At 48.4% G+C, this 25,360-nt stretch overlaps 1 protein-coding gene across 1 annotated transcript in view; it reads right to left on the reverse strand.

Annotated features, from left to right (window-relative positions):
- Nucleotides 1-25,360, reverse strand: part of LOC142767077 (uncharacterized) — a 153,992-nt gene that overhangs the window by 64,451 nt on the left and 64,181 nt on the right. Inside the window, exon 3 of the mRNA XM_075868297.1 lies at nt 24,277-24,375. Coding sequence (XP_075724412.1) covers nt 24,277-24,375 — 99 coding nt within the window. The remainder of the gene's footprint in view (nt 1-24,276; nt 24,376-25,360) is intronic.

Below are 25,360 nucleotides of genomic sequence, written 5' to 3' on the forward strand. Positions count from 1 at the left end.
TAAACTAACTTTTGAGAGAATATTTTGCGTTTTTTGTCATATATATGAGAGCAATGGCTGGCGCTCATCTCGTAGGAGAAGTCGATTTCACCTGCGCTTTCCCATAATATATTAGCTAGGCGTTTGCGCGACAATTTTTTTCTCAATATAATATTCGAAGTAAATTCATGCGTAAGCTTTTTTTAAGGGTGAAATACACACGTATCTTTAATAAAATGATTTTCGAACACTGTGGCGTCAGCGTTCCATATTCAAAGGCTATCCGTCATTGTGGCTCTCGTCATAGCCGTGGCCTACGTCATTTTTTTTCTTCGTTCCATGGGAATCGATACACGCCGTTTGCCTTTCACGCCCGAGTTGGAGCAGCCATTGGCTGAACAACCGACCATGATTTATCGGGACGAAGATATACGGGTGACCACGCGCGCGTATCCCGAATAATCGGAGACTTGCGGCGAACCCGTTCGCTGTCGCCTACTCTTCTCGAACCGGAAGCCTGTAGCAGACGACGCATCCCACAATCTCTCGCTCTTTTAGTGGTCACCTATTCCACAAGTTTTTAGATGCGGAGCATCTTATACTCGCGCCTTGTAGTGCGCCGTCCACGCCGTCCGCGCCGTCCGCACCGCTTCTCGAACATTCGACAGCTGACGCGCGCGCATGCGCCGTCGCGCCGTCACCCACTCTTCCACCATCTGTGCATCCCTTCCTCCTCTACACACCGCGCGCGCTTCACTCCTCCACCATCTGTGCACCCTTCCTTCTCTACACACCGCGTTCGACATCTACAATTCTCCTGATTCTCCAGTGGACGCGCATGTGGCGTCGCGCTTCGAGAACATTCAACAGCTGACAGTGCATGCGCCGTCGTGCTGTATATATACTCAAGGTCGGCGCTCGCTCGCTCAGTTGCCGCTCGTCGGTTGGTTTGTACGGCGCGTCGACGTCCAAGGTCGCGGTGAAATGAATTCCAACGAATCCACAAACACAATGATCGACGTCCCTTCGACCAGCGCCGCCCTTTCGCATACGTGTGTACGTGTTCACTCATTTAACACCTCCTCCTACAACCACGTTAACCAATTTAGCCATCGACCCAAGTAAGTCGCAATTTAACACCCCATTTCACAACCACGTTAACCAATTTAGCCATCGACCCAAGTAAGTCGCACTTTAACACCCCGTTAACCAATTATATGGTCCGCATCCTCCTCAGTGTTCCCCCGAGGGAAGCTGCGGGCAATTTTTTTTATCACCGCTTTTCACTGTACGTCATTGTTAGCGCAAACTTCGTATTCACTGTTAGAGAAGCTTCAGGACTGTAGTAGATCATGTCGTTATAAAACACCCTTTTAGGGAACATTACACATTATTTTAGAACCTGTGTGGTCGCTAGCGATAACGCTAGGATATCCAACGGCCCCTGTATAAATGCCACTACGCATCACCGCTTGTCAGTTGATTGCAGGATGACGCTTTTTGCCGCTACCAGCGTCCTTGTGTGGATGTACTCTACCCTTCAGTTTCCTGGCCACAAGTTCGGCCCACATGAACAGTTTTATCTTCGACCTGCAGTCTGCTTCTTTCGTTCATGCCACGACCCCATGACATCTGATGCAGTTGCTGCTTTGTTCATGTACCGGATGTCTCTCTCAGACCGTGAACCCAGCCCACGTTGTAAAGAGCACTTCGACGACAATCCCGAGCAACGAACCAGCCGTTGGAAACTTTGATTACTACCACAGTGCAGGCCTCCACCTGCAAACACTCGGCAAACCTCGACCTCTCAGACACGGCGAATATGACAGCTCCTGTGCCACCTGCAACGATTTTGCTCCGGCAACTTAAAGAGTCACCGAACTTCTACGGTTCAGCACTGGAAGACCCGGAAAGCCGGCTGGAAGCACACGACCGAGTCGCTGTTTTGAATACATGGTCCAGCGAAGACAAGTTCCCTCATGTGTATTTTGCCTTGTATGACACTGCTCGTACCTGCTCTGATCCTGGGTCTGATCAGGGTCTGATCAGGTCCAACAAGCACTGTCTGAGAATTCGTCTCCGAAGTGACGGCGATTGAAAAAACTCTGGAGATGCGCCTCTGAAAATTCAATTGCCGCTCACCGACAAAATACACAGAAATTCAACCACAACACTCCGATGACCTGCGTGAGGCCATCCAAGCGATCGTGCGGGATAAGCTGCGAAAGCTATTACCTCCGGCGTGCACCTTCAAGTGCAATCGATCACCGCTATTGTGCGAGGAATTCGGAAATCGTTTTGAATTCCCCAAGCACTGCTGCCAGAGCAGGAAGCTATGAGCTACGCCGCTGCAGTTCCCCATAAAGCTCCTCCCTACCCACGTCAGGACGCTGTCCCACTGCAGTTCCGCCGTCAGACACTGCCGCCGTCGCCGCCGCCATCATCACCGTCATATTGCCCTCCCGTAGGCCAGCGCTCGCGCCAAGAAGAAGCGACGTTTGGCGCACCCGGGACAACCACCCACTCTGCTATCACTGCCAGGAGGCCTGCCAAACCTACGGCCGTTGCCAGTACCGAAAAATGGGTCTCCGAGGCTTCGACGTCAACGTGCCGTGTCCATAACGGGGTGACCGACCACAATTAATACAAAGCAGACTACCTCGCAGGAGCATGGCGGACACCCCGACGACTGTACAGTTCGCCGTCACCTGGCCCCTACGTGTCCCCGTATCTCAGAAACGCTAGCCATGTTCGGGGCCGTTCTCCAATACCTTAGCAGGAAAACTAAGGACAGCAAGCGATAAAAGTGCGATTTCAGAACGAACTACCGAAGATCTTCCGCCGCCGATGACGATGCGACGACGCCTCAAGAACGTGCTGCAATTCGAACGCAGCTCTGACGTCGATACTTCGTGGTCAGCAGAAGACCTGACGACGCAACTTCAAAGCAGTGGTACAAACTGTCGTAGCCGTGACCCGACGTCACGACCCAACTGCAACGCGAGGGGACCAACTGGCGACTTCAACCTCTTCATCGATGGCCACTGGGTCACAGCTCTTGTCGACACCGAAGCCAATTATTCCGTCAGCAGTAGGCCGTTTGCACTTAGCTGAAGAAAGTAAGGAACACCTGGAAAGCCCCAAAATCTGTACTGCTGGAGGTCACGCTGGCATAAGTTTGCACAGCAAAAGTTATCCTCAATAGCCAACCATATCCTGTGAGCTTTCTTTTTCTAAAACGTTGCTCAACAAATGTGATGATTGGAATAGGCTTCCCAAGACATCACGTTGCTATTATTAACCTTAGGTTTGCATCAATAATGGTATTCACAAAAAAGCACTGCAGCCGCGTACGCCATCAAAAGGGCAAGCCTTGAATGTACTGGAAGCACGTCACCATTTCTCCTTGTTTAAACGTAAGCATTTTCGTAGGCACTACAGAATCAAGAGACATGCAAGGCATCGTTCACGGCAACCGGCAGCTGTTGATTAGCCGTGGATTTCGCGTCGCTAGAGTCTTGTCCGAGCTGCCAGGAGGGAACGCAAGAGTAACGCTCACGAACTTCACCAACGAGTAAAAGCACAAGAGCAAAGGCATGGTGGTTGCCTACACTGAAGAAATACTGGAAGCCAGCGGTGCTTTCGCCTTCACCGAGTCTATTGAAGTTCCTACGACAAGCCAATTCTTTCAGACAATTTTTGACGTTAATCGGAGCCTTCTCATGCCTAAACAAGAACGGCTCAGAAACCTGCTCCTGTAATGCAAGAAGTGTTTTCGACGCCATAGAGAATTTGACAGACTGCTATCGCGAAACGTCGAATCGTAAGGAAAAAAGTGCCAGGTCACTCCGTCCGAGCCCGTTCAAAATTTTGACGCGAGAGTGCGAGGCCATGAAAACACGAGTCGACAAAATGCGGCGCGACAACATCATCCAGCCCTCAGGGGCGTCACCGGTTGCGTTAGTGAAGACGAAGGACCGAACTTTACGCTTGTGCGTTCACTATAGCCGCCTGAACAAAATCACGAAGAACGTGTACCCGCTCCAACGGATAGACGACGCCCTAGATAAACTCCTCATTGCGAGGTGCCCTCGATGGACCTCAAGACTGCCTGTTGGCAAATTGATGTCTATGAGAGAGACTCGATTTGCCAACAGGCGGTCTTGATGAGAGAGAGTTGCTCAGCACCTACGACTTTCCAACGAGTCATGGATACCGTCCTGGCTGGTTTGAAGTGGCATATTTGCCTCGTTTACTTGAACAATGCCGCTGTGTTTTTCTCAAGCTGCGACGAGCTCTTCCAGCGCCTTTAATCTGTACTTCAAGTAACAAAGAGCTCTGGACTCACCGTAAATTTAGAGAAATGCTGCTTCACGTACAAGGAGCTCCTGTTTTCGAGTCGTGATCAGCAAGACGGAAATGCACCCAGACCCACAGAAAGCAGCTGCCATCACCGCCTTCCCACCCCACATCGACAAGAAGGCAGTGCGCCGATATCTCGGCTGGTGCACTTATTACAGATGCCTTGTCAAGGACTTATCAAAAATAACCGAGCGGCTAACGCAGCTCACGAACAGCGCCGCCGATTTCTACAGAAGAACGGCGCAAATTGAAGCATTTCAGAAACTGAAACGACGCCTGCAGACCCTTCTGATACTTGCGCATTTCAACAAATACACTAATACGGAGATCCACACCGATGCAAGCAGCGTAGGCCTCGGAGCTGATTTGATGCAAAAGACTAACGGAGAAGAAAAAGTTAGCAGTTTCGCTAGCCGCTCGCTATAGAATGGAGAAGACAACTCTCCCACAACAGAAAAAAGATGCCTTGTTATCAACTCAGCTTCCTCCATGTTTCTCGCCTACCTCTACGGCAGGCTTTGCAAAGTTGCGAGCGACCACCAGCCCTTTTTTGGCTAGCTAACTTGAAGAAGCCTTCCGGTCGCCTCGCACGGTGGAGTCTATCACTTGAGGATTTCGACGTTACCGTCATTTACAAGATCAGATGAAAGCATTTTGATGCCGAATGTCTCTCCCATGCCCCCACTGACCCACCACCGTAAATGATGAGGACACTGATCACTTCTTAGGAACCTTACGTGTCAGTAACTTCGCCAAACGACAGAGAGCCATTCCTGAAATCAAGGCCTTGTGGAATACTTCGGCGGCAAAGCTGCAGTCGTTCCAAGGGTATTCATGTGAAGACTGTCGTCGTTTTTTTTGGGGGAACGGTATCCTCATCAAGAAAATGTTCTCGTCACATCGGGCCGGCCAATTACCTCATAGTAGTACCTTCGGCGTTGTGTCTCGAAGTTATAGATTCTCCATATGTTGACCCGATGGCTTGACACCTTGGTTTTTCTCGTACGCTGGTGAGGATAAAAGAAAAGCACTACTGCCCCTCCTCACTGCCGACGAAACCCATTATGTAAAAAAACTAGCGAGACTGTCAGCGACGCAAGAAACCGCTGACGAGGCCACGAGGCTTTTTTTATTTGATGCAACCACCTCGCCATCTGTTCCAATAAATCGGGATGAACCTACTAGGGCCGTTTCCAACTTCAAATTCTGGAAACAAATGGATCGTCGTAGCTACTGACTACCTAACCCGCTACGCCTACTTAAAAGTCCTGCCCAATGGTCGTGCCGAAGAAGTAGCCAAGTTCCTCATTGAGAACATTGTCCTTTGTCATGGCGCCCCAGCGGTTCTTATCACCGATAGAGGTACGGCTTTTACTGATGATTTGACTCAGGCGATCTAGAGACATAGCCAAAGAAGCCCCCGCTCCACCACCCCCTACCTGGCTGGACAAATGGACTCGCCGAGCGGCTAAAGAAGACACTCGCCGACATGCTGGTCATGTTCGTCAATGTCGAACACAAGACGTGGGACACCATCCGTTTATTTGTGACCGTCGCATACAACAAGGGCATGCAGGAGATGAGTCAGATGCCACCGTACAATTGGTCTACGGAAGGAACCCGGTAACGACCCTCGACGCATTGCTTCCAAACGTCACTGACAAAAAAAACCTCGACAACTACTATATCTTTAGCGCGCTTAAGAAGGTCGTCAACTCACCCGTCTGCGCATCGGGAATCAGCAGACCACCAAACACCGCCAATACAATCTTCGACGACGCTTTGTGAAATACCAGCCCGGTGAACGTGTTTGGGTATGGATGCCGACACGCCAACGTGGGCTTAGTGTAAAATTGCTAGAATGGTACTTTGGACCACGAGGAGTAGTACGACGTCTCGGCCAACTACACTACGGGGTTGTTCCTGATGGCATCACGAACTTTCGACGGCGCTGATCGCGACTTCCATGTCGTGCGCCTCAAGCCGTTTCACGAACGTTAACAAACTGAAAGAGTGTACTTTGTGTTTGTTGTTGTTATTGCTGTATTGTACTTTATTTGTACTTTCTTTGATTGTTATTTTACTTCAACCTTCTGTTAAATCATTGCAACGATGTCTTTTTCAGAAGGGAGGCAATGCCACGTTACTTCTACAAGTTGTGTTATCCCCCCCGGTACCCTGTACGTAAGTTTCGTCGCAAACCGCGTATTGACTGTTTGAGAAGCTTCGGGACTGCAGTAGATCATTTTTTGAAGATTACGCCCACATTTAGAACATTGAAGATTATTATGGAACCTACGTAGGCGCTCGCAATAATGGTAGAATATTCGACGGCACGTGTATATATGCGAGTTGATGGCCGGCTGACGGTGTGTTCGCCGCTACTGGTGCCCGTGTGTTACTGTAATCTTACCTTCCGTTTCTTGGCCGCAAGTTCGGCTCAAATAAAGTTTTATCCATGATCTGTAGTCTACTTCCTCCGTCTACGTCACGACCCCGTGACAATAAATATGTATACATTAGAGATAGTTTACGCTGCACGACACTACTCTCTTCCCCACAACACAAGCAACACTGTGGTAGATGAGTATGCAAATATGATTAGATGACGCGTATGACTAATGCTCACACTAGTTACCTTCCCCCACGCGTCAACGGTCAGCCTAGCCGCGTCTTAGATGAAAAAAAACGACATACAATAAATTCATACGTGATACATCAAACATCTTCGAACCATGACAGCGCCGATCTGAAGAAAACTCTGTGGAAGTAATGCGATACTTCACTGGGGATGTTTGTTCATTGATTAAATTGGGTCCAATGAAGCGTGACTGAAACTTGTCACAATATTCTGGAGTTCAAAGGGGTCTGAAAAACAACATTTCATTTCCGCAGGGCTGAAGGAGACGTCACAATGAGAGCAGTTGTAGCGGTGCTTCGAATGTGCTGAATAAGCCTTGCAATGAACTGCTACGATATGGTCGCCTTTATGTCACTTGAAACATTTAGGAGAAGACGTCGATAGTGAATGTCGGGGAACGGCCCTACACGAGGTAGAAAAGACACTACGCAGTTGTTCTTTGAACAGCGGTGTTGTGGGTGAACGTCACAGTAGGCAAAATTGTATCCCATTTGTCTTGGTGAGTACAGTATATCACGACGACATGTCTGCTGGTGTCCGATGAAATTTTTCTGTCAGCCCTTTAGTTTAGGCTGGTAGGCTGACATCGTCTTAAGTACTGTGCCACAGGCTGTGAGGAGGTTTTCGATCATGGTGGACACGAGCGTCTTGCCGTAATCAATAAGTAGAACGCAAGATGCACTGTGACGCAATACAATGGCATTAAGAAAGAAATGTATGACACCTGAAGCAGAACATGTGCGACGTTGAGCAGTTTGTACGTACCGTGTCAGGCGAAGGACAGCAATCACAATCCAACGATTGCCTGTTGGCGTGATGTGAAGAGGTCTGAGTGGGTCTGTGCCAACCATTATGAAAGGTGGCTCGGGACGCGGCATTGGTTGCAGCAGGCCAGCAGGACACAAAGTTTGCCGCTACCGCCGTTGAAACAGAGGGCAACATGCAACGTACTTGGCTACACAGGAAGAGGTGCCAGGCCAGAAGAAATGGTTCCCGATACGGCTTTGTGTTTTGCGGAACCTCAAGTAACAAGCTTTAGGCGTTCGATAATGCGGTGTAAATATGAAGAATCCCGCTTGCGGGTGATGAACTCAATGTAATGATTAGAAGCCAGCGTGTCGGTAACCGCAAAAAGGGGTTATGTAAGGAGTAAAGCAATGTCCTGCCTACGTGCTGAGCAATCAGCACGCGTACTCGTCAAGGACAGTGGTAGGTGGCAGCGAAACAGAGCATCAGTATCTTGGTGTTTTTTTTGCTAGACTCGTAGATTACGTGAAATTCGTACTCTTATAGGCGAAGCTGCCAGCCACCCAGGCGACCACATAGGTATTTCAGCGACGCTAGCCAGCATAAGGCGCGATGGTCCGTAACAACTATGAGCTGGCGACAGTAAATATATGTTCGGAATTTTCGAATGCTCGAAACGGCAGCGGGGCGATCGCGCTCAGTTAATGAGTAGTTCTGTTGATCAGCCATGACGGCATGGCTATTGTACGCAATAACTCTCTTGTGAAAGGGCGTTCCCCTCGTGTAGATGTGCAGACATGTAGATGTGTTGCCGTCGAATGGACATGGGACGGCACAAGAAGGTAGAGCATGCTTGAGAACGTGAGAGGCACTCTCGCAGTCATTCTAAGCGAAGGCTGATCATAATGACACCAGCTTGTGCAGTGGTGACGCCACAGCAGAAAAATGACCAATGAAGCGACAGAAGTAGGACGCCCGGCCCACAAAACATCATAGTTGATTTATTGCGATAGCAATTACATGAACTCTCTCGGCTGGATTTCGCCACCGGCGTCGGCATTGATGTCACGCAACGTATATGTATACGTATCTACACACATAAAAACGCAAGAGAGAAAAAAATCCCAGAAAAAGAAGGCTTCAGCGTGGAATCGAACTTGGAGCCTCAGCGTCGTGAGTGCGAGGTGTTAACCACTGAGCCACCAAGAGGTACCTCCTTCTACGTTCTAGCGGCAAGCTATTCATATCTACCGCTTACTGCTGTTGGTGGGCATCTCGGGGAGGTGAACTATCGTGTTTTTTGAGCATTATCAGCAAGATGGCGCAGTGAGGGCACGGCGGCTCTCACCTCTCACGCGTACCTTGGCCTGCGTGGAGAATAAGTGGTTGTAGGCTCGATCACGCGCTTTTATCTTACAGTGAGGAGAATCATAGCCTTGAATAGCCGTTGGGTTTTGTCGTGATTATTCTGCAACCATTGTACAGCCTCCAATTGTGAAAAGGGCACGCTTTTCAGACACAGCGAAGTAAAAACTGAGACGCATATTCGCATGCAGCTGTACCTGTGAATAAGTTTTATGCGTCATTTGTGCGTGAGAGACGCGGGGCACGTTTTGATCTGCTTGCCATTCTGTGCATGACCGTCCAATTTCTTGCTTTAGCGTTCATTGCTTCGTCTTTGCGGCTAAGCTGCGACCTTTTGATTTTCTGGCCGAGGGAAGCGCATCACGGCAGCAAGCTTGTCAGCATTCAGCCGAAAGCCCTCTTCGTTGACAAGGTGGCCCAACACCTTAATTTTTTGTCGGTGAAATGGCATCTCCTCATGTTTATCTGAGTCCAGTGCAGAAAATACACGTCCAAAAATTGTCGAGGCGATCAAGATACCAACAAAATGATAACAAAATGCCAATGTCATCTAGATAATAGAGGCGTGTTTTCTACTTGATGCCACGTAAAACTGTGTCTACCATGTCTTAAAACATTGGCAGAGCTTTACATAAACCGAAATGCATGACGTTGAATTCACAAACTCCGTCTAGTAATGCAAAGACAGTCGTTCTCTCTCTACTTCGTGGATAGGTATTTGCCAATAATCAGACCATAGATCAAGGCTGTAGAAAAATTCAGCGCCTTGTAGATAGTCAAGTGCGTCGTCCATTAGTGGCATCAGGTGCACGTCTTTGCGCGTGATTTCATTACGTGCAGGTAGTCGTCGATGAATCACGCTTTACCGCCCTTCTTTCCGACCAGAACTACTTTTGATGACTGAGCGCTGGACTAAGTCCGCACAACATCTCCTTTGAGAATAATAGAAACATCGTCAATACATTTTCGCTGCCCGGAAGTGTCTTCATATGCGCGGTGCTGTAAAATTGTATTGCCTTCCCTTTCAATTCGGTGCGCGGCAATGGAAGTGTGACCCAAAAGCTTGCAAATGACGTCAAACGAAGTGCTGTGTTTTTGAAGAATACGCAAACGTTCTTGCTCGCACGCTGTCCTGAGACCAGAATTTATTGTGGCTGTTAAAGCCGCCGTTGTAGCATCGCCACTAGTACTTACGGAGAAAGATAACAAGTCTGCGTGAAAGGACACCAGAGAAAGTGGTTCAGTATCTGTGAAGCAAACCACACTGGTGTCTCAGGGCAGCGCAATAGGCAAAGAAGTCGCGTTAGCTGCAGCAACTAATGCTCTGCCTGTGATAAGATTAGTTTACCGTTACGGTGCATGGGCGCGTCGATGTTGGAATGAAATAAATGCGGTGCACTTGACGAGTCAGTGGGAAACCCGCCGACGTACGTGTGTGTGATTCGGTTCAGCGAACGGCATGACTCCGGACTATCTGTTTATCACAAGTGACGATGCGATTGACTGACGAACAGTATGGGCACGGCGAAGTCCTACTTCGTCATGCCTGTTATAGGGACACTGGATTCGTTCGACCCCTGTACATTGGAGTGAGCGGAATACCTTGATCGGGCCATGCTGTGCTTGATTGTGAACGACATCTCTAGCGAAAAGCAGACAGCTGTGTTTTTGACACGCTGTGGTCCAGAGACCTATTCTCTGCTACGAGGCCTCCTAGCACCTAGCAGACCCACCCAACTAGAACTGACCAGAATTTACCACACTTGGCAAGCACTACGCCCATCGCGTATCAGAAGTATTGGCAAGTTTCAGCTTTTTCCCAAGGCATCGAAAAAGGGCGAGACCGTAAGTGACTACATTGCCTAGTTGAAGAATATAGCTGAAGACTGGAATTTCGCAACGTTTCGATAGCGCATGTTGTGCGACCAGATAGCCAGTGGAATCACTGATGTAACCATGCAAACACGGCTGCTGGAAACGACGTACTTAACCTTCGAAACTGCGAAAGACACCGTCAAAGCTATAAAGGCTGAACGTAAACATTCAATCTCATTGAACTGTCAGCAAGCACAGCTACAATCTGATGAAGCTCTGGAGCAAGCAAACGTTGTCGCCTCGAGCAAAAATGATAGCTGTTGCTTTCGTTTCGGGGGATCTCATTCTACGCGTCGCTGTACACCCGGCAGCACAATCTGTCACAACTGCTGTCGAGAAGAGCACCTTGCAAGATATTGCAGCGTTGAGCCAGCAGCAGAAATTTCGACCTGAGGTATAGATGGTCCATTTAAATTCTTAATCGATTAATCATTAACCGTTAATTGATTTAGCCCTCAATCGATTAATTGCTTTCGGTGTAATGGTTTAATTGATTATTTGAATAATCGACATTTTTTGTGGGTCCTTTAAAACCCCAATCTCTTTGTTTGAGAGGCAGCACTTGTGTTTCATATGGACCCAAATCTTTTTATCCGACGCGCTGACGATCGAAAATTCCTACTTTCGAAAGTATCGACGACGGGTCCCTTGGGTCCAGTGTGCGAAAATTTCAACTTTCGCATATTGGACACAAGGGGCCAGTCCTCGTCTATTGATGTTGTGGATTCCAGCACCTGTGGCCATCATCCTTGCACTATTTGGCAGCAGGTCGCTTTTTCTCGAAGCCTGCCTACTCGAGCTCATCAAAACTGGAGGCGCGTTCAGAGACGACACTGGTTGGAATGTCGCAGCTGAAACATACAGTGTGGAGGAGGGTGAGGAAATCGTGAGAAAGGTAAAAGAGAGACAAGAAGGAAGAGGAATTGAATAAGACGCTCGCTCTCGTAAGACGGCATATTTTTTTGGTTTGTCGGTTAGATATTGTGGAAGCCCTACATATTACAATAAGTGCAGACTGACGCGATCTTTTCCTTGAGGTCACCTATGCAGAGATTACACTGAAATATACTGGCCTCAAACAGACCATCAGTACAGTCAACTGCGGCAAATAGAGTGACACGAGTTTCTGCCTCCCGGTAAGAATAAACAGCTGCTGCGCCAGTATACTCCGCAGCTTTCGTGTGATCTTTGTCTCAACATGGCACCGCTTGCACCTTTTCAATCGTGCGTACAGCCTGAACTGTGAGCGCTATCTAGTGTATCGGACACTTGAACATAAATTTCGTGACTGTCTTTCTTTTTTCTCGCTGGAGAAGACGGGGACCTCTAGCTGAAAGCTTCATTTCTCCCTAAATATGCGACCATACAGCATTACTAAATGCTACAAGGTCACTTTTTCAATAGAAATGCACTGGATGCTAGACGTTCGGTAAACCGACGCGTAAAGTTGCAGATTACATAAAGAGTCATTAGGACCGTTTTCACAAGTCACTAGTGCGCGTTCCTGCGCTACATTTTATCTCAACTAATGACAGCAGCTTTTGTGCTTCAGGTGTGGAGGAGCTCGTAGTTGCACGCGCTGTCTATTATGTGTATTCGTGTCAAGAAAGCCGAGCCTAGATTTTCTGCGTACTAGCACAAGCAAACTGCGCCTGAACAGTGTTTGAAGAAGTGCGTAGCTGACATTGATTGGGCTAACTGCATCGAAGAAAAGCTAGCTAGCTGAACAACTGTGAAAATGTTGTACATAAGCCTATAAGACAGAAAATAGGGCTAGTCGGTATACAGCATAATAAAATATGGTTACTAGCGTCCTTGTCATCTTTACGGTAGCACACACGTCTTAATACGTATATACAAATTACCTACCCTCTCCACATCATCATATTTTATCACCCTTTTTCCGCCGTTGGGTTGACCCGGTGCAGAGTAGCAGGCAGGGCGTACTATAGCTCAGACCACCCTCTCTGCCTTATATATTTTCTGTCTCTGTCTCTTTTTTTGGAAAACATTATTTTACTTGCTAAAGAGTCAGCCAGAAAGGCAATAAGAACCAGTCAGGAAATAAGCAGCGCATATTACAATGCGGCACTTACACAAGAAACAAGTAAAATCTGAGGGTTGAATAAAATACAAAGAAAGTGGCGATTGACACTACTGGCGACAAAGCTACTCGTTTATAAAGTGTAGGGAGAGAGGCATTTAAGCGGCAACACGATGGAACCGTGCGGCAAAAAACAAACGCGAATAAAACGAGCAACAAGACGATGCGTTGGCACGTACGAAATTTGCAGAAAATAGTAAACGTCTCTGTTGAAAGTTGATGAATAGCCGTGCTGCTTACTTTCTCAACAGTCCCCAACAGTCCCCAAAGAGCCGAGGCTGGGGGCGGGAGTGCGGGGGGCCGTAGTCGATTGATCGAATAGGTATAATTGATTATTTCGATTAATCGAAAGGCGAAAATCTATTACGACTAATGGATTAACTGCATACCTTTAATTGTATAATCAATTAATCGTAATCAATTTTACCATCTCTAACCCGAGCCAGTCTCTTCGCAGCAGGTCTAGTCGCGTGAACAACCTGGACGACCTTCCTGTCTCGGCTGAAGAGCCCGAAGTTTTTTTCTTGTGGATGCTTCCCACAGCTAGTTTGGAGCCAGTGCGCATAGCGGTTCAATTGATTGATATGTGGGGTTAAACGTTTCAAAACCACTATATGATTATGAGAGACGCCGTAGTGGAGGGCTCCAGAAATTTCGACCACCTGGGATTCTTTGACGTGCACCCAAATCTGAGCACACGGGCCTACAGCAATTCCGCCTCCATCGGAAATGCAGCCGCCGCTGCCGGAATACGAACCCGCGACCTGCAGGTCAGCAGCCGAGTACCTTAGCCACTAGACCACGACGGCGGGGCCGTTGCGGTTGAAGTTAACGGAGTAACGCTCGATATGAAGTTGGACACTACGCCGAGCTTTTTCCGTCGGTGCCGTTGGAACCATCGAGTGTACAGTTGAGACGTTTTTTCGGCGATACGTAACGCGTCGACGGAAAGCTGGAAGACATGGTCAAACTTGGTGACAAAGTGCGCCAGCTGCCACTATTTGTCTTGAAAGGGGCGTGTCCTACGCTGTTTGCACGAAGCTGGATGAAGGCCTTCAAGCTAGGCATCGCTCAGGCGTAGTAATTCAGCGTCGTGAAGTCTACGGAAGACCTGGTAATTCAATATAACAAAGTTTTTTTTCGGAATAGCTTCGTACGTATCATGGCTATCCAGCTTCTATATCCATACAAAAGGATGTAAAGCCACGCTTTGTCAAAGCACGTCCGATACCATTTGCTTTGCGTAATCGGGTTTTTAAAAAACAGCAGAAGATAGAACGGGAAGACGTTATCAAGCCGGAGAAAACTACTCAGTGAGCCACGCCCATCGTTCTTGTATTGAAGCGGGACGGCCTGGTTCGGGTCTGCGGAGATTTTAAGACTACCATTAGCCCGGTGACAGTCGTGGAGCCCTACCCTATTCCTAGGATTGAGTAACTTTTTGCGCGGCTTACAGGGGGCCAGAAGTTCACAAAGCTTGACTTGCGAGATGCCTAAGAGCAGGTCTCACTAGATGAGGAGTGTCAAGAGCTAATCATCATTAACCCTGCGAGGGGGTTTTACCGATTCACAAGGCTGCCGTTCTGTGTTTCATCAGCTCTGGCTATAATTCAGCGAGAGACGGCAAATCTTTTGCAGGACCTTGACCATGTCGTTGTATACTTTGATGATATTCTGGTCACAGAAACCAGTAACGAGGAGCATTGAGAAAATTTGGGCTAAGTGTTGGATCGCCTGAAGACTGCGAGATTGCGACTGAAGTTATTCAAATGGGGATTCTTGAAACCATAACTCCAGAACTTGGGCCACCTCATTTGTGCGGCTAGGTTGCGTCGAAGCCCGGCTAAGACTAAAGCAGTGCTGGAAGCCCCCGCACTCCGAGCGGCAAAGAAACTTCAGAGTTATCTCAACTTGAGTAATTATTACAGGAGGTTTTTCTGTAACTTTTCAGTCGTGTTACAGCAGCTCGATTGTCGGAAAACATGGCGCTGGGAAACTGAGGAAGAGATGGTATTTTGGAGAAGCAAGGAGCGACTGGCTTCTCCTGCAATATTGGCACACTTTGACCCAGGAAAGCCAACTATGCTTGTCAAGGATGCATCTGCCTTCGGTATTGTAGCAGTACGGGCGCAACGAGATTCATCTGCAGAAGAGCGCCTCATTGGTTATTCCTCCCGCCGCCTTACAACTGCAGAAAGAAACTACAGCCGAATCGATAAAAAGGCATTGAGCTTTGGGTTTGGTATATTCTTGTGTTTGGTGTTACAAAGTTGAGGCAGTATTTTTGGGGTCGGCATTTCTTATCTGTGCCCTCAAGTGCGTACAGAACCATGTGGCGCGTTTCATCACTTCTGACTATAAGCGAAACTCTAGCGTCTCGAACATTGAGCTCTCCCTCTCTCTACCTACACTGCAGACACGTAGTAAGATAGCCCTTCTCACCCTTCTACATAAAATACAATGCAGTCAACGCCCTTTCGATCTACCCTTAACAAAGCCATCCCGTACATAACGTCATCTTCAAAAAAACCTCAGCTACCAGCGCCTTCCTAGCCGCACTAACGCCTTCAATTCATCAGTCTTTCCTTGCGCGATAATACTCTTTAATGTTTCATTGTTAACATCCGTAATCCGGCAGTTTTCAGAGGCGCACTGCGCAACTTAGTGTTCTAGGTAAATTTTATTGCCAAGTTGCTATGTCCTATTATTCGATTAGTATGTGCGTTTGTCATAATATTGTTCTACATTACTGTAAACATAGACTGCCTTACCTGCAATATCTCCGGCTTCAGGTGTACATGTAATTAACTACTGTTTACGGATGTACCTTTTTCGCGAGATCCCTTCCTCTGTTGATGAATATTCTAGCCCTCGCTCACGTAATACTTCCACTCAGAAGCCTGTGAGGTCTCCGTAAATAAAATAAAATTTCGAAGTCGTCACAGATCACAAAACACTGATCGGCATGCTCGCAGCAGACAGACCAGTTCCCAAATCCAGATCTCCGAGAGTGCTAAAGTGGGCTTTGCTGTTGTCGGAGTACAGTAACGACCTGAAGTATAGGCCGGGTTGACAAGTTCCATACGCCGATTGGTTAAGCCGGCTACCTCTGCCTAGTGCCGTTTTTGTTGTTAAATGCCGTGCCGAAGTGTCAGTGCTAGAAGAAGTATACCAAATCGGGTTCTCGCCAAATGCTAATGCAGCAACCACCTCCAGAGACCCGGTGCTGTCACAAGTAAGAGCAGCATTGTGGTCAGGCTAACAGATAAACCTAGGGTGAGAGGGAAGACCCTACGACACACGCTTTCAGAATAAGAGCGAACTAGGGAACTGTGTACTGTGGGGCAACAGAGGGAATTTTCAGAAATCCTTAGAAGGAGAAGTCCTCCAGTTTCTGCATGAGAATCATCCAGCACTGTCCAAAATGAAAGCAGTTGCGTGTAGTCCTGTGTGGTGGCCTAGCCTGGATAACGTTATAGCGATAATCATTCAAAGATGCCGTATTTGCAGGAGCATCAAATAGTATCACAACCAGTGCCTGTCATGCTCTGGCCGTTGCCGGACAAACCGTGGTCACGGCTGCATGTGGACTTCTGGTCCTTACAGGAAGACTGTCACAGAACGAGCGCTAAAAGTAGGCGCGCCGCAAATTCTTGCGGTAACGCGCGGAAGAAACGCCGCGAAGTCAAAAGAAAAAAAAAGGGAAAGAGAAAGAAAACAAACGGCCAAGGTTCCCCGGGCGCGCGCTCTCCCCGCAGAAGCGTGGCTTCATCGACGAACCTCCTCACCCCACAACGGCGGCCGAGCAAGCCCGCGATTTTTCTAGAACGAAGGAGGCGTGGCCACGCCGAGATGAGTCATCCGACGCGGAGGGCAGTCGAACCGTCTCGCGCCTCTCCCCAGCCTTCGTTGCGCATCGCGCCGACGAAATGAGGAGAACTTTCTGGAAGGTGGCGCGGAAGGTATTTAATCGAGCCGCCGAGACGAGAAAGCAGGAGGAGACGGAAGTGAGCGCCAGAGCGCGTAAGGATTCCGCCGTGTAGTCGGCGAAGGTTTTGGTCCGTAGGGACGAAGCCGGAGATGAAGAGGATTTCCACCTGTGGGTGAAGGCTCGAGCTACAGGCAAGAGCGTGTGTTTACCGCTATCGAGCGAAGACGCGTGGCAACAGCTGCGGGTGTGAAGCCGACGTGTTCCGGCGAAGAAGTTGAAGTTTGAAGAGTGGCCAATTGAAGACGGGAGGTTTCCTGGAAGAGAAACTTCGAGGGCTGCGGAACGACAACAACGCTGGACTTTGAGTGAGTGATTCTCGGAAGAGTATCATCTAGACTTTGGTTCCAAGAACTTTGGACTGAATACGATTTCTACCTCTCTAGTCTTCAAGTGTCTTGGTTGTTCAATGCATGCGACTGCATTGTAGTGCGTATTGTTATCCGTGTCCGTTGTTTCAAGTGTGGCTGATTGTATTGTGTAGTACGTTGATTGATTGGTTTGATTGGTGACATATTGTATGCAACTATTGTGGAGTGTGCATTTTTGTGTATTGTTTTCGATCTGCCATTATTGAGAATATAGTTTGTTTGTTTATCAACTCTCGGCTCTGACTTGTTCTTTGGGCCACAGCCGGCGTCCGCTGGCGCACCAAAAAGGACCACTTCTAAATTGTCCACGCTTTCGTGGTGCGGTTCGCGGGGCCGATACTTCGGCTCTTGGAATTAGCCCGGCGATCGCCTCCCTATTTAACGGGACAGGTGTGACAATTAATCTGGCGTCCGCGACAGGACCTTTTGGTGCACAGTGTGTCCAAAGTAGTGAGAAAGAGCCTCGAGTTGTTGATAGTGCTATCGGAAGGATTTTGTGTGTTGTTCAGTGTTCTCGTTAACGAGTGCAGGGGAGTGTTCCGATAGGCTGATCTAGGCAGATACTTTTTGCACGCGGCAAGGTTTCATTTGCGAGACACAATGGATCTCGAAAAGTTAGTTGCGCTTGGTGAGAAGATGGGTCTTTCCGGCGCCGAACTGCGGAAGTGGGTCACCCAGAGGGAAAAAGAAGAAAAAGAGAGGGTCAAAGAGGAAAAGGCAGCTGAGCTGGAAAGGGAAAAGCTGGCGGTCGAAAGAGCCAAAGCGGAAAAAGAAGCTGAGTTGCAGAGAGAGAGGTTGGCAGCTGAAAGGGCGAGAGAAGAAAGAGAAGCAAAAGAGCGACAGCTGAAGGAAGAAAGAGAAGCGAGGGAGCGACAGCTGAAAGAAGAAAGAGAAGCGGAGATGGCTAAAAGGGAGCGGCAGCGGCAGCACGAGATGGAACTCGAGCGGCTCCGTTTGCAACAGCGAAGTGAAACTCCTGTCCAAGCTAGAGTTGAAAGCAGCGAACGGGAAGATCACGGCTTCCGCTTGAACCCAAGCAAGCTGCTCGTAGCGTTTGATGAAAGGAAGGACGACCTAGACGCGTACCTCCACAGATTTGAGACGATTGCGAGGAGCCAGAATTGGCCGGAACAGCAATGGGCAACTGCTTTGAGTACTTGCTTGAGTGGTGAAGCGCTCAGTGTGTACGGTAGGCTGACGCCGACCGATGCAGCCAACTACGCAAAGGTGAAAGCTGCTTTGTTGAAGCGATTTAGATTCACTGTGGAAGGATTCCGGGACAGATTTCGGACAGGAAAGCCAGCTGACGGTGAGACAGCTACGCAGTATGCCGCCCGACTTTGTCATTATTTCGACAGATGGATTGAACTTTCAGGGACAGCGCAGGAGTACGATGATCTTAGAGAGCTCCTAATTAAAGAACATTTTCTTACTAGTTGCCACCCAAGTCTGTCGCTGTACTTGAAAGAGAGGAAGGCTGAGTCACTTGAAGGAATGCTTGAATTGGCTGATCAATTCTTGGAAGTGCAAGGTGGAACTAATTTGGCCAAGGTCAAGAAAGATTGTCCCGATGATTCGAAGAAATTGGCTCCCGAAGAAAAGAAGCGTGCACCAGAGAGCATTCCGCGATGTTTTCTGTGCAATCGAGTGGGTCATCGCGCGAAAACTGTCGAACGATCTTTACGAGCCCTACGACAGTAAAATGTTTCAAGTGTGGTCAGACTGGGCACAAAGCAGACGCTTGTCGGAACGGAGTGAGTCAAACTCACCAGGTATCCTGTGTGCAAGTGTTACCGAAATCTGATAATAATGCCGTCACTGATGGATTCGTAGAATTGAAAAATGGGGAGAAAATTCCTATTGTAGGTGCTGTAATGTAAAAACAGCCACCCGGTGTTACGAAAGGAATGCCAACGCTGCCTGGAAAAGTTGCGGGCAAAAAGCTTACGGTGTTAAGAGATACCGGCAGTTCCACTGTTATCGTGCGGAGAAATTTGGTACGGGAAAGTGAGTTGACAGGCAGAACGAAGCCGGTTTGCCTAATTGACCGTACGGTTCGGGTGCTTCCCGAAGCAGAAATTGAGGTTGAAACCCCGTACTTCAGCGGGAAGGTTACTGCTTTATGCATGACGACCCCCCTGTATGACCTTGTCATCGGAAACATCGACGGGGCGCGAGGGCCAAGTGATCCAGAATGTTTGGGAGAAGACCCGAAGATAGAGCCCTCGCCAACCCAGCGGCCGCGAGATACAGTGGAGGAGCATCCCGTGACGGATATCACTCGAGCCCAAGGTGAAGCCGCGGTGCAAGGGACTATGAATGATAAGATGATCGTGCTGAACGAGTTCACGGGCCGGCCAACTGGACTTACGTCAGCACGACCTCAACCGACCGACAGTGCAAAGAAGACGGAGTTGGCCAGCCAGGCCAAATGTCGAGACGTGAACAAGCGGGTGACAGGATCGGTTGAGCGTTATCACCCGTTAACAGTGTCAGAAGTGACAGCGATGGCTGAGACGCCGCCTCAGACCCCGTCGTTGGAGAAGGCTCGCCGAAAAGGAACAAGGAAAAACGAGAAGAGATCGAGCGAGCACCGCAAGAAAGGACGCAAGCGCAGCTCGAAATACACAGGATAAGTGCTGAAGTCGAATCAGAATGTGTTGGGTTGTGCTGAGTGTCATATGTTGTGTTAATGCTGTGTTATGTGTCACAAGTGTCGAAGTGTTTGTGCTGTGATGTGATGTATAGTATTGGACCATTGATGTAATGAGAGAACTTTGTACATTTGTATTATTCGGAATGTGTGGTGGAGTGTTGTACTCATGTGCTTGTGGTTATATTTGATGTGGTGTAATTTAATTACAATTTACAATTGTATTAGGTGATCTATTGTGAATGTGACGTGTCATGAGCGACGGACTATGTTACAGTCTGTGAGAGTGTGTGGTGACTGTTCGCGCTCGTTTGTGTGGTTTTGAATATTATGAGATAATAGTCTTAAAGTGGGGGCAGTGTCACAGAACGAGCGCTAAAAATAGGCGCGCCGCAAATTCTTGCGGTAACGCGCGGAAGAAACGCCGCGAAGTCAAAAGAAAAAAAAAGGGAAAGAAAAAGAAAACAAACGGCGAAGGCTCCCCGGGCGCGCGCTCTCCCCGCAGAAGCGTGGCTTCATCGACGAACCTCCTCACCCCACAACGGCGGCTGAGCAAGCCCGCGATTTTTCTAGAACGAAGGAGGCGTGGCCACGCCGAGATGAGTCATCCGACGCGGAGGGCAGTCGAACCGTCTCGCGCCTCTCCCCAGCCTTCGTTGCGCATCGCGCCGACGAAATGAGGAGAACTTTCTGGAAGGTGGCGCGGAAGGTATTTAATCGAGCCGCCGAGACGAGAAAGCAGGAGGAGACGGAAGTGAGCGCCAGAGCGCGTAGGGATTCCGCCGTGTAGTCGGCGAAGGTTTTGGTCCGTAGGGACGAAGCCGGAGATGAAGAGGATTTCCACCTGAGGGGTGAAGGCTCGAGCTACAGGCAAGAGCGTGTGTTTACCGCTATCGAGCGAAGACGCGTGGCAACAGCTGCGGGTGTGTAGCCGACGTGTTCCGGCGAAGAAGTTGAAGTTTGAAGAGTGGCCAATTGAAGACGGGAGGTTTCCTGGAAGAGAAACTTCGAGGGCTGCGGAACGACAACAACGCTGGACTTTGAGTGAGTGATTCTCGGAAGAGTATCATCTAGACTTTGGTTCCAAGAACTTTGGACTGAATAGGTTTTCTACCTCTCTAGTCTTCAAGTGTCTTGGTTGTTCAATGCATGCGACTGCATTGTAGTGCGTATTGTTGTCCGTGTCCGTTGTTTCAAGTGTGGCTGATTGTATTGTGTAGTACGTTGATTGATTGGTTTGATTGGTGACATATTGTATGCAACTATTGTGGAGTGTGCATTTTTGTGTATTGTTTTCGATCTGCCATTATTGAGAATATAATTTGTTTGTTTATCAACTCTCGGCTCTGACTTGTTCTTTGGGCCACAGCCGGCGTCCGCTGGCGCACCAAAAAGGACCACTTCTAAATTGTCCACGCTTTCGTGGTGCGGTTCGCGGGGCCGATACTTCGGCTCTTGGAATTAGCCCGGCGATCGCCTCCCTAATAAACGGGTCGGGTGTGACAAAGACCTAATTTTTTATTGCAGTAGATGTGTTCTCAAAGTGAATCAATGTGTTCCCAGTCTCAGCAGCCTCGGCATAAGCGACTATTTCCTTCATGCAAATTATGTTCGCAAACCAAGGCCTTCCAGATGAGGTCGTGTCAGATAATGGGCCAGCATTTACCAATGAGCTCTACTCAACATTCAACAAGAAAAACGGGGTGAGGCAAATTCTGCTGCCCCCGTATCAACCAGCGTCAGACGGTGCTGTACAGTGGGCAGTGCAGACTGTCTCAAACAAGCTGTGGAAGGCTGGCCCTGGGATATTCGTGCTCAAATCACCCACATGCTCCTGACATACAGGTCCACGCCTCACGAGGTCATGGGTTGCTGTCGGTCAGACCTGTTCTTAGGGCGGAAGCTGAGGACTGCGTCGGACCTGCTACACCTAGATATCTAAACCACGGTGCTACAAAAGGAACTTAAGCAGAAAATTAGATGCAACGAAGTGACAAAAACCAGGGTTTTGGGTCACCCTGGTGACCAAGTGTTCGCAAGGTGCTTCCGTCCAGGTTCAGCGTCGCTGCCAGTAGTCGTCACCGAACAACGCCTTTCGTCAATGTATGTTCTACTGGAAGACAGACAGCGGTTAACTCGACATCTGGATCACATCAGCCCCGTAAGAATCTCAGTGCAGACAACAAAAAGTCCAGAAGCCCCGTGGCTACAGGTCTTGCCCCAAGCGTGGACGTGAGTCAGAGGCAACTAACTCTGGATCGCCTTCACGACACAGTCAAGGCAAGTTCCAAAGAACGACCTGACAAAGGAAAAGGAACTTGCTGTCAGCACACCCAGTACTGTTGTCCGGTTAGCAACTAGTTCTCCTGTCCTGTGTCGAAGTACAAGAATTTGACAACCATTACCACACTACTCATCTTAATCAATTGTTGGCATCAAATATTAAAGAGGGATGTGATAAGATTAGTTTACCGTTCCGGTGCCCGAGGAGATCTATGTTGCAATGAAATAACTGCGGTGCCCTTGACGAGTCAGTCAGTGTGAAACCAGCCGACGTAAGTGTGTGTGATTTGGTCCAGCGACCAGCATGGTCCCGCACTACCTGGTTATCACACTGCCATTACGAAAGCGCAACAGGCTAGGAGGAATGGTAAGCCCACAAAAAATGTGGCATCTGCGCGGTGCTTGGAGTACACCCCAGTGTTGATTTTATCGGATGTCAGGGTCAGAATGTGTTCATCACCACGAGGAATAAAACAGTCATCAGCGGGGACGAAACGCTGGCAGTCATTGTCAGAAAAAAGCGCTGCATCTGTCATGAGAATGACCCTCTGATGGCAAGAATTCACGGCTCAAGCTGAGGAGAGAAAGTCTCATCTTAAAATGAGAACATTAGTATACGAAGATAGAACAAGGAATTTATACGGTGAAGAATGCCCTGAATAAAAGTCAGAGCGCTGTGTCCAGGTTTCTCCCTTTTGTAGTTCAAACTTTTCGCGCACACAGCTAAGAAACAAAGTGAAAAGTCGTGTTGTGCAAATGCCAAAGGGCCAAAAAGCCGCATTAGTACAGGGAAGAGGTGGGTGGTCATATGGTGGCTTAACGCTTCGCAAACGGGATCAAAAGTCGACACTAATGATTGAGAGCGATGCACCTGTGTCCACCAAGGCCTTAACACACACTAAAAGTACATTTGTGGGACTTTCCAGGTCAGCTCGAATCAGTCCGTAGAACGCAGCTTTCCTTTATGAAGCTGCACTTATTAGTTTTTGCGTGATGATCAGATGCTATGCTTGCCGGACGAAGGGAGACGAGGATGGCGCATAGGCGATGGGGAGTGACGGCGCGAGGAAAAGAAAGTTTCCGCTGCATCGAAGTGTTGTGAAGATGGCGAGCGGTGCTTGTAAAGTTGGTAAGGGCAGCGATTTAGCGAAACAGGGGCAAAGCCATTCCTCTCGAAGTAATGATGCCCATGCCTTTCATCTTGTTTCAACAGCAAAACATTGAAATGTAGCCTGAGATTCCGCATGAATAGTGAGTCAGTCGAGATGGGGCGCTATGCAGGAGCGGCCGAGTTTCGCGAAACTCAGGATTTTTCTGAGCTCTGGCAACACCACCTTATAAATGAGCCAGCACTATGAAAACGTCAAAGGCGCGTTTGCACTGGCATTGAAATAAAGGAGACGTTGCCCTTGCACATGCGTGCGCGGTCATCCCCTGGCGGGAGATATTTCTACACCATATTCTTTCGCCGGAAATATTGCATTTTGGTTGAATAACATGCAAAGGTCACTTCACTAGCTGCAGAGGTCCCACGGGCAAAAAAGCGCACTGTTCAAACACAATGAAGTAACAGCTGTGACATTTGTAACTTCGCACTTGTTCTGTGTATACTTGGGCGTATGTTTTCGGCGTCATCTGTGTTTGAGGAGCGCGTTAAACGTTGTTAGTATATGGCTTTGTAAGGCGTGTGTTCATTTTATGTGCCGCTTGTTCATGGGCAAGGGGCTCCATGTTTTGATCTGCTACGGCCCTCGCTTGTCATTCGAACAAGTTGCTATCACATTCATTGCTTAGTTCTTGTGGCCAAAGAGTCAAGTTTTTGCACTTGCGAAGATGATCTTCCAAGCACGAGTACATTAGGATGCATATTCTATAAAACTTACTTTTATTGCTAATGAAAAGACCTACCACAAGTAAGAGCGCTGTGTCCATCACTCTGAAGATAACCACTGGGTTTCTTTCCAGTTGGGCATCTTATAGTTAAAGGTATTGTTCTTGGTGCGCCACCTAGGCATGAAGTAAAAAGAATTCCAGCTTCATTTTTTGCAAAAAGGTATCTCATAGATGACTGTTTATTTATTTAGTTATTCATTATTATACAAGTCGGAAAGCACGTTGACTAAGCTGAAACAAAATAAGCATGGCATATCACCAGTAATTGCAAAAGTAGAATGACACGTGATGGCGACTCAATGAAGAAGTTTACCGATAATTGCTTCACTCTTTATTTTAAATATGAGCGTAGCGTTACTTGTGTTTGCGTTTGTCTACATAGAGTTAAAAGAAAAAAAACGTCACAGCTTTTCTGCAAAAGTAAAGCAATGAATGCGTGAGCAACAGTTAGGAATATCATGCGAAGAATGGAAAGCAGACCAAAACTTGCCTTGCGTTGCCCACTTACCAATAACGCGCGAAACGTACTCACAGGTACAGATGAACGAAAATAAGTGCATTAGTTGTTACTTCGCTGAGTGTGAAAAGCGTGCCTTTTGTTAATGGTGACTGTGCAGCCAGTGAAGTGACCTTTGTGCGCCCGGTCACTACAACAGAAGCGTTCTGGCGAAAAGCCGAGGAGTACGATTCTCCCCCTCGCGACATAAGCACGCGTGCGCGTCTAAGTCACCTTTTCTCTGCGGGGCAAAGTACGCGCAGGAGATCAACGCATATCCCGCGACATGGCGTGGTGACGTTCTGGCGATGCGCGCTCATTGGGCCATCTCGCTGGTAATGCTGAAAAAAGCATAGGTCCTCCAAGAGTAGCATCGCCAGCGGCAAGTGGTAGATATAAATAGCTTGCTGTTTCAACATTGAAAGAGGGAGGTACTGTTTCATGGCTCAGTAAAGAATCTAGCGTCCAACCTGCTGCTTGCGAGGTCGGACGCTAGATTCTTTACTGAGCCCGTGAAATTTTTTTTTACTGAGCCCGCAGATTCTTTTCTGAGTGCGTGGCTAACGCCACGCACTCAGAAGCAGCAGGTCGGACGTAGCAAAA

Source organism: Rhipicephalus microplus, chromosome 7, assembly GCF_043290135.1.
Source record: "Rhipicephalus microplus isolate Deutch F79 chromosome 7, USDA_Rmic, whole genome shotgun sequence".
Taxonomy (NCBI): Eukaryota; Metazoa; Arthropoda; class Arachnida; order Ixodida; family Ixodidae; genus Rhipicephalus; species Rhipicephalus microplus.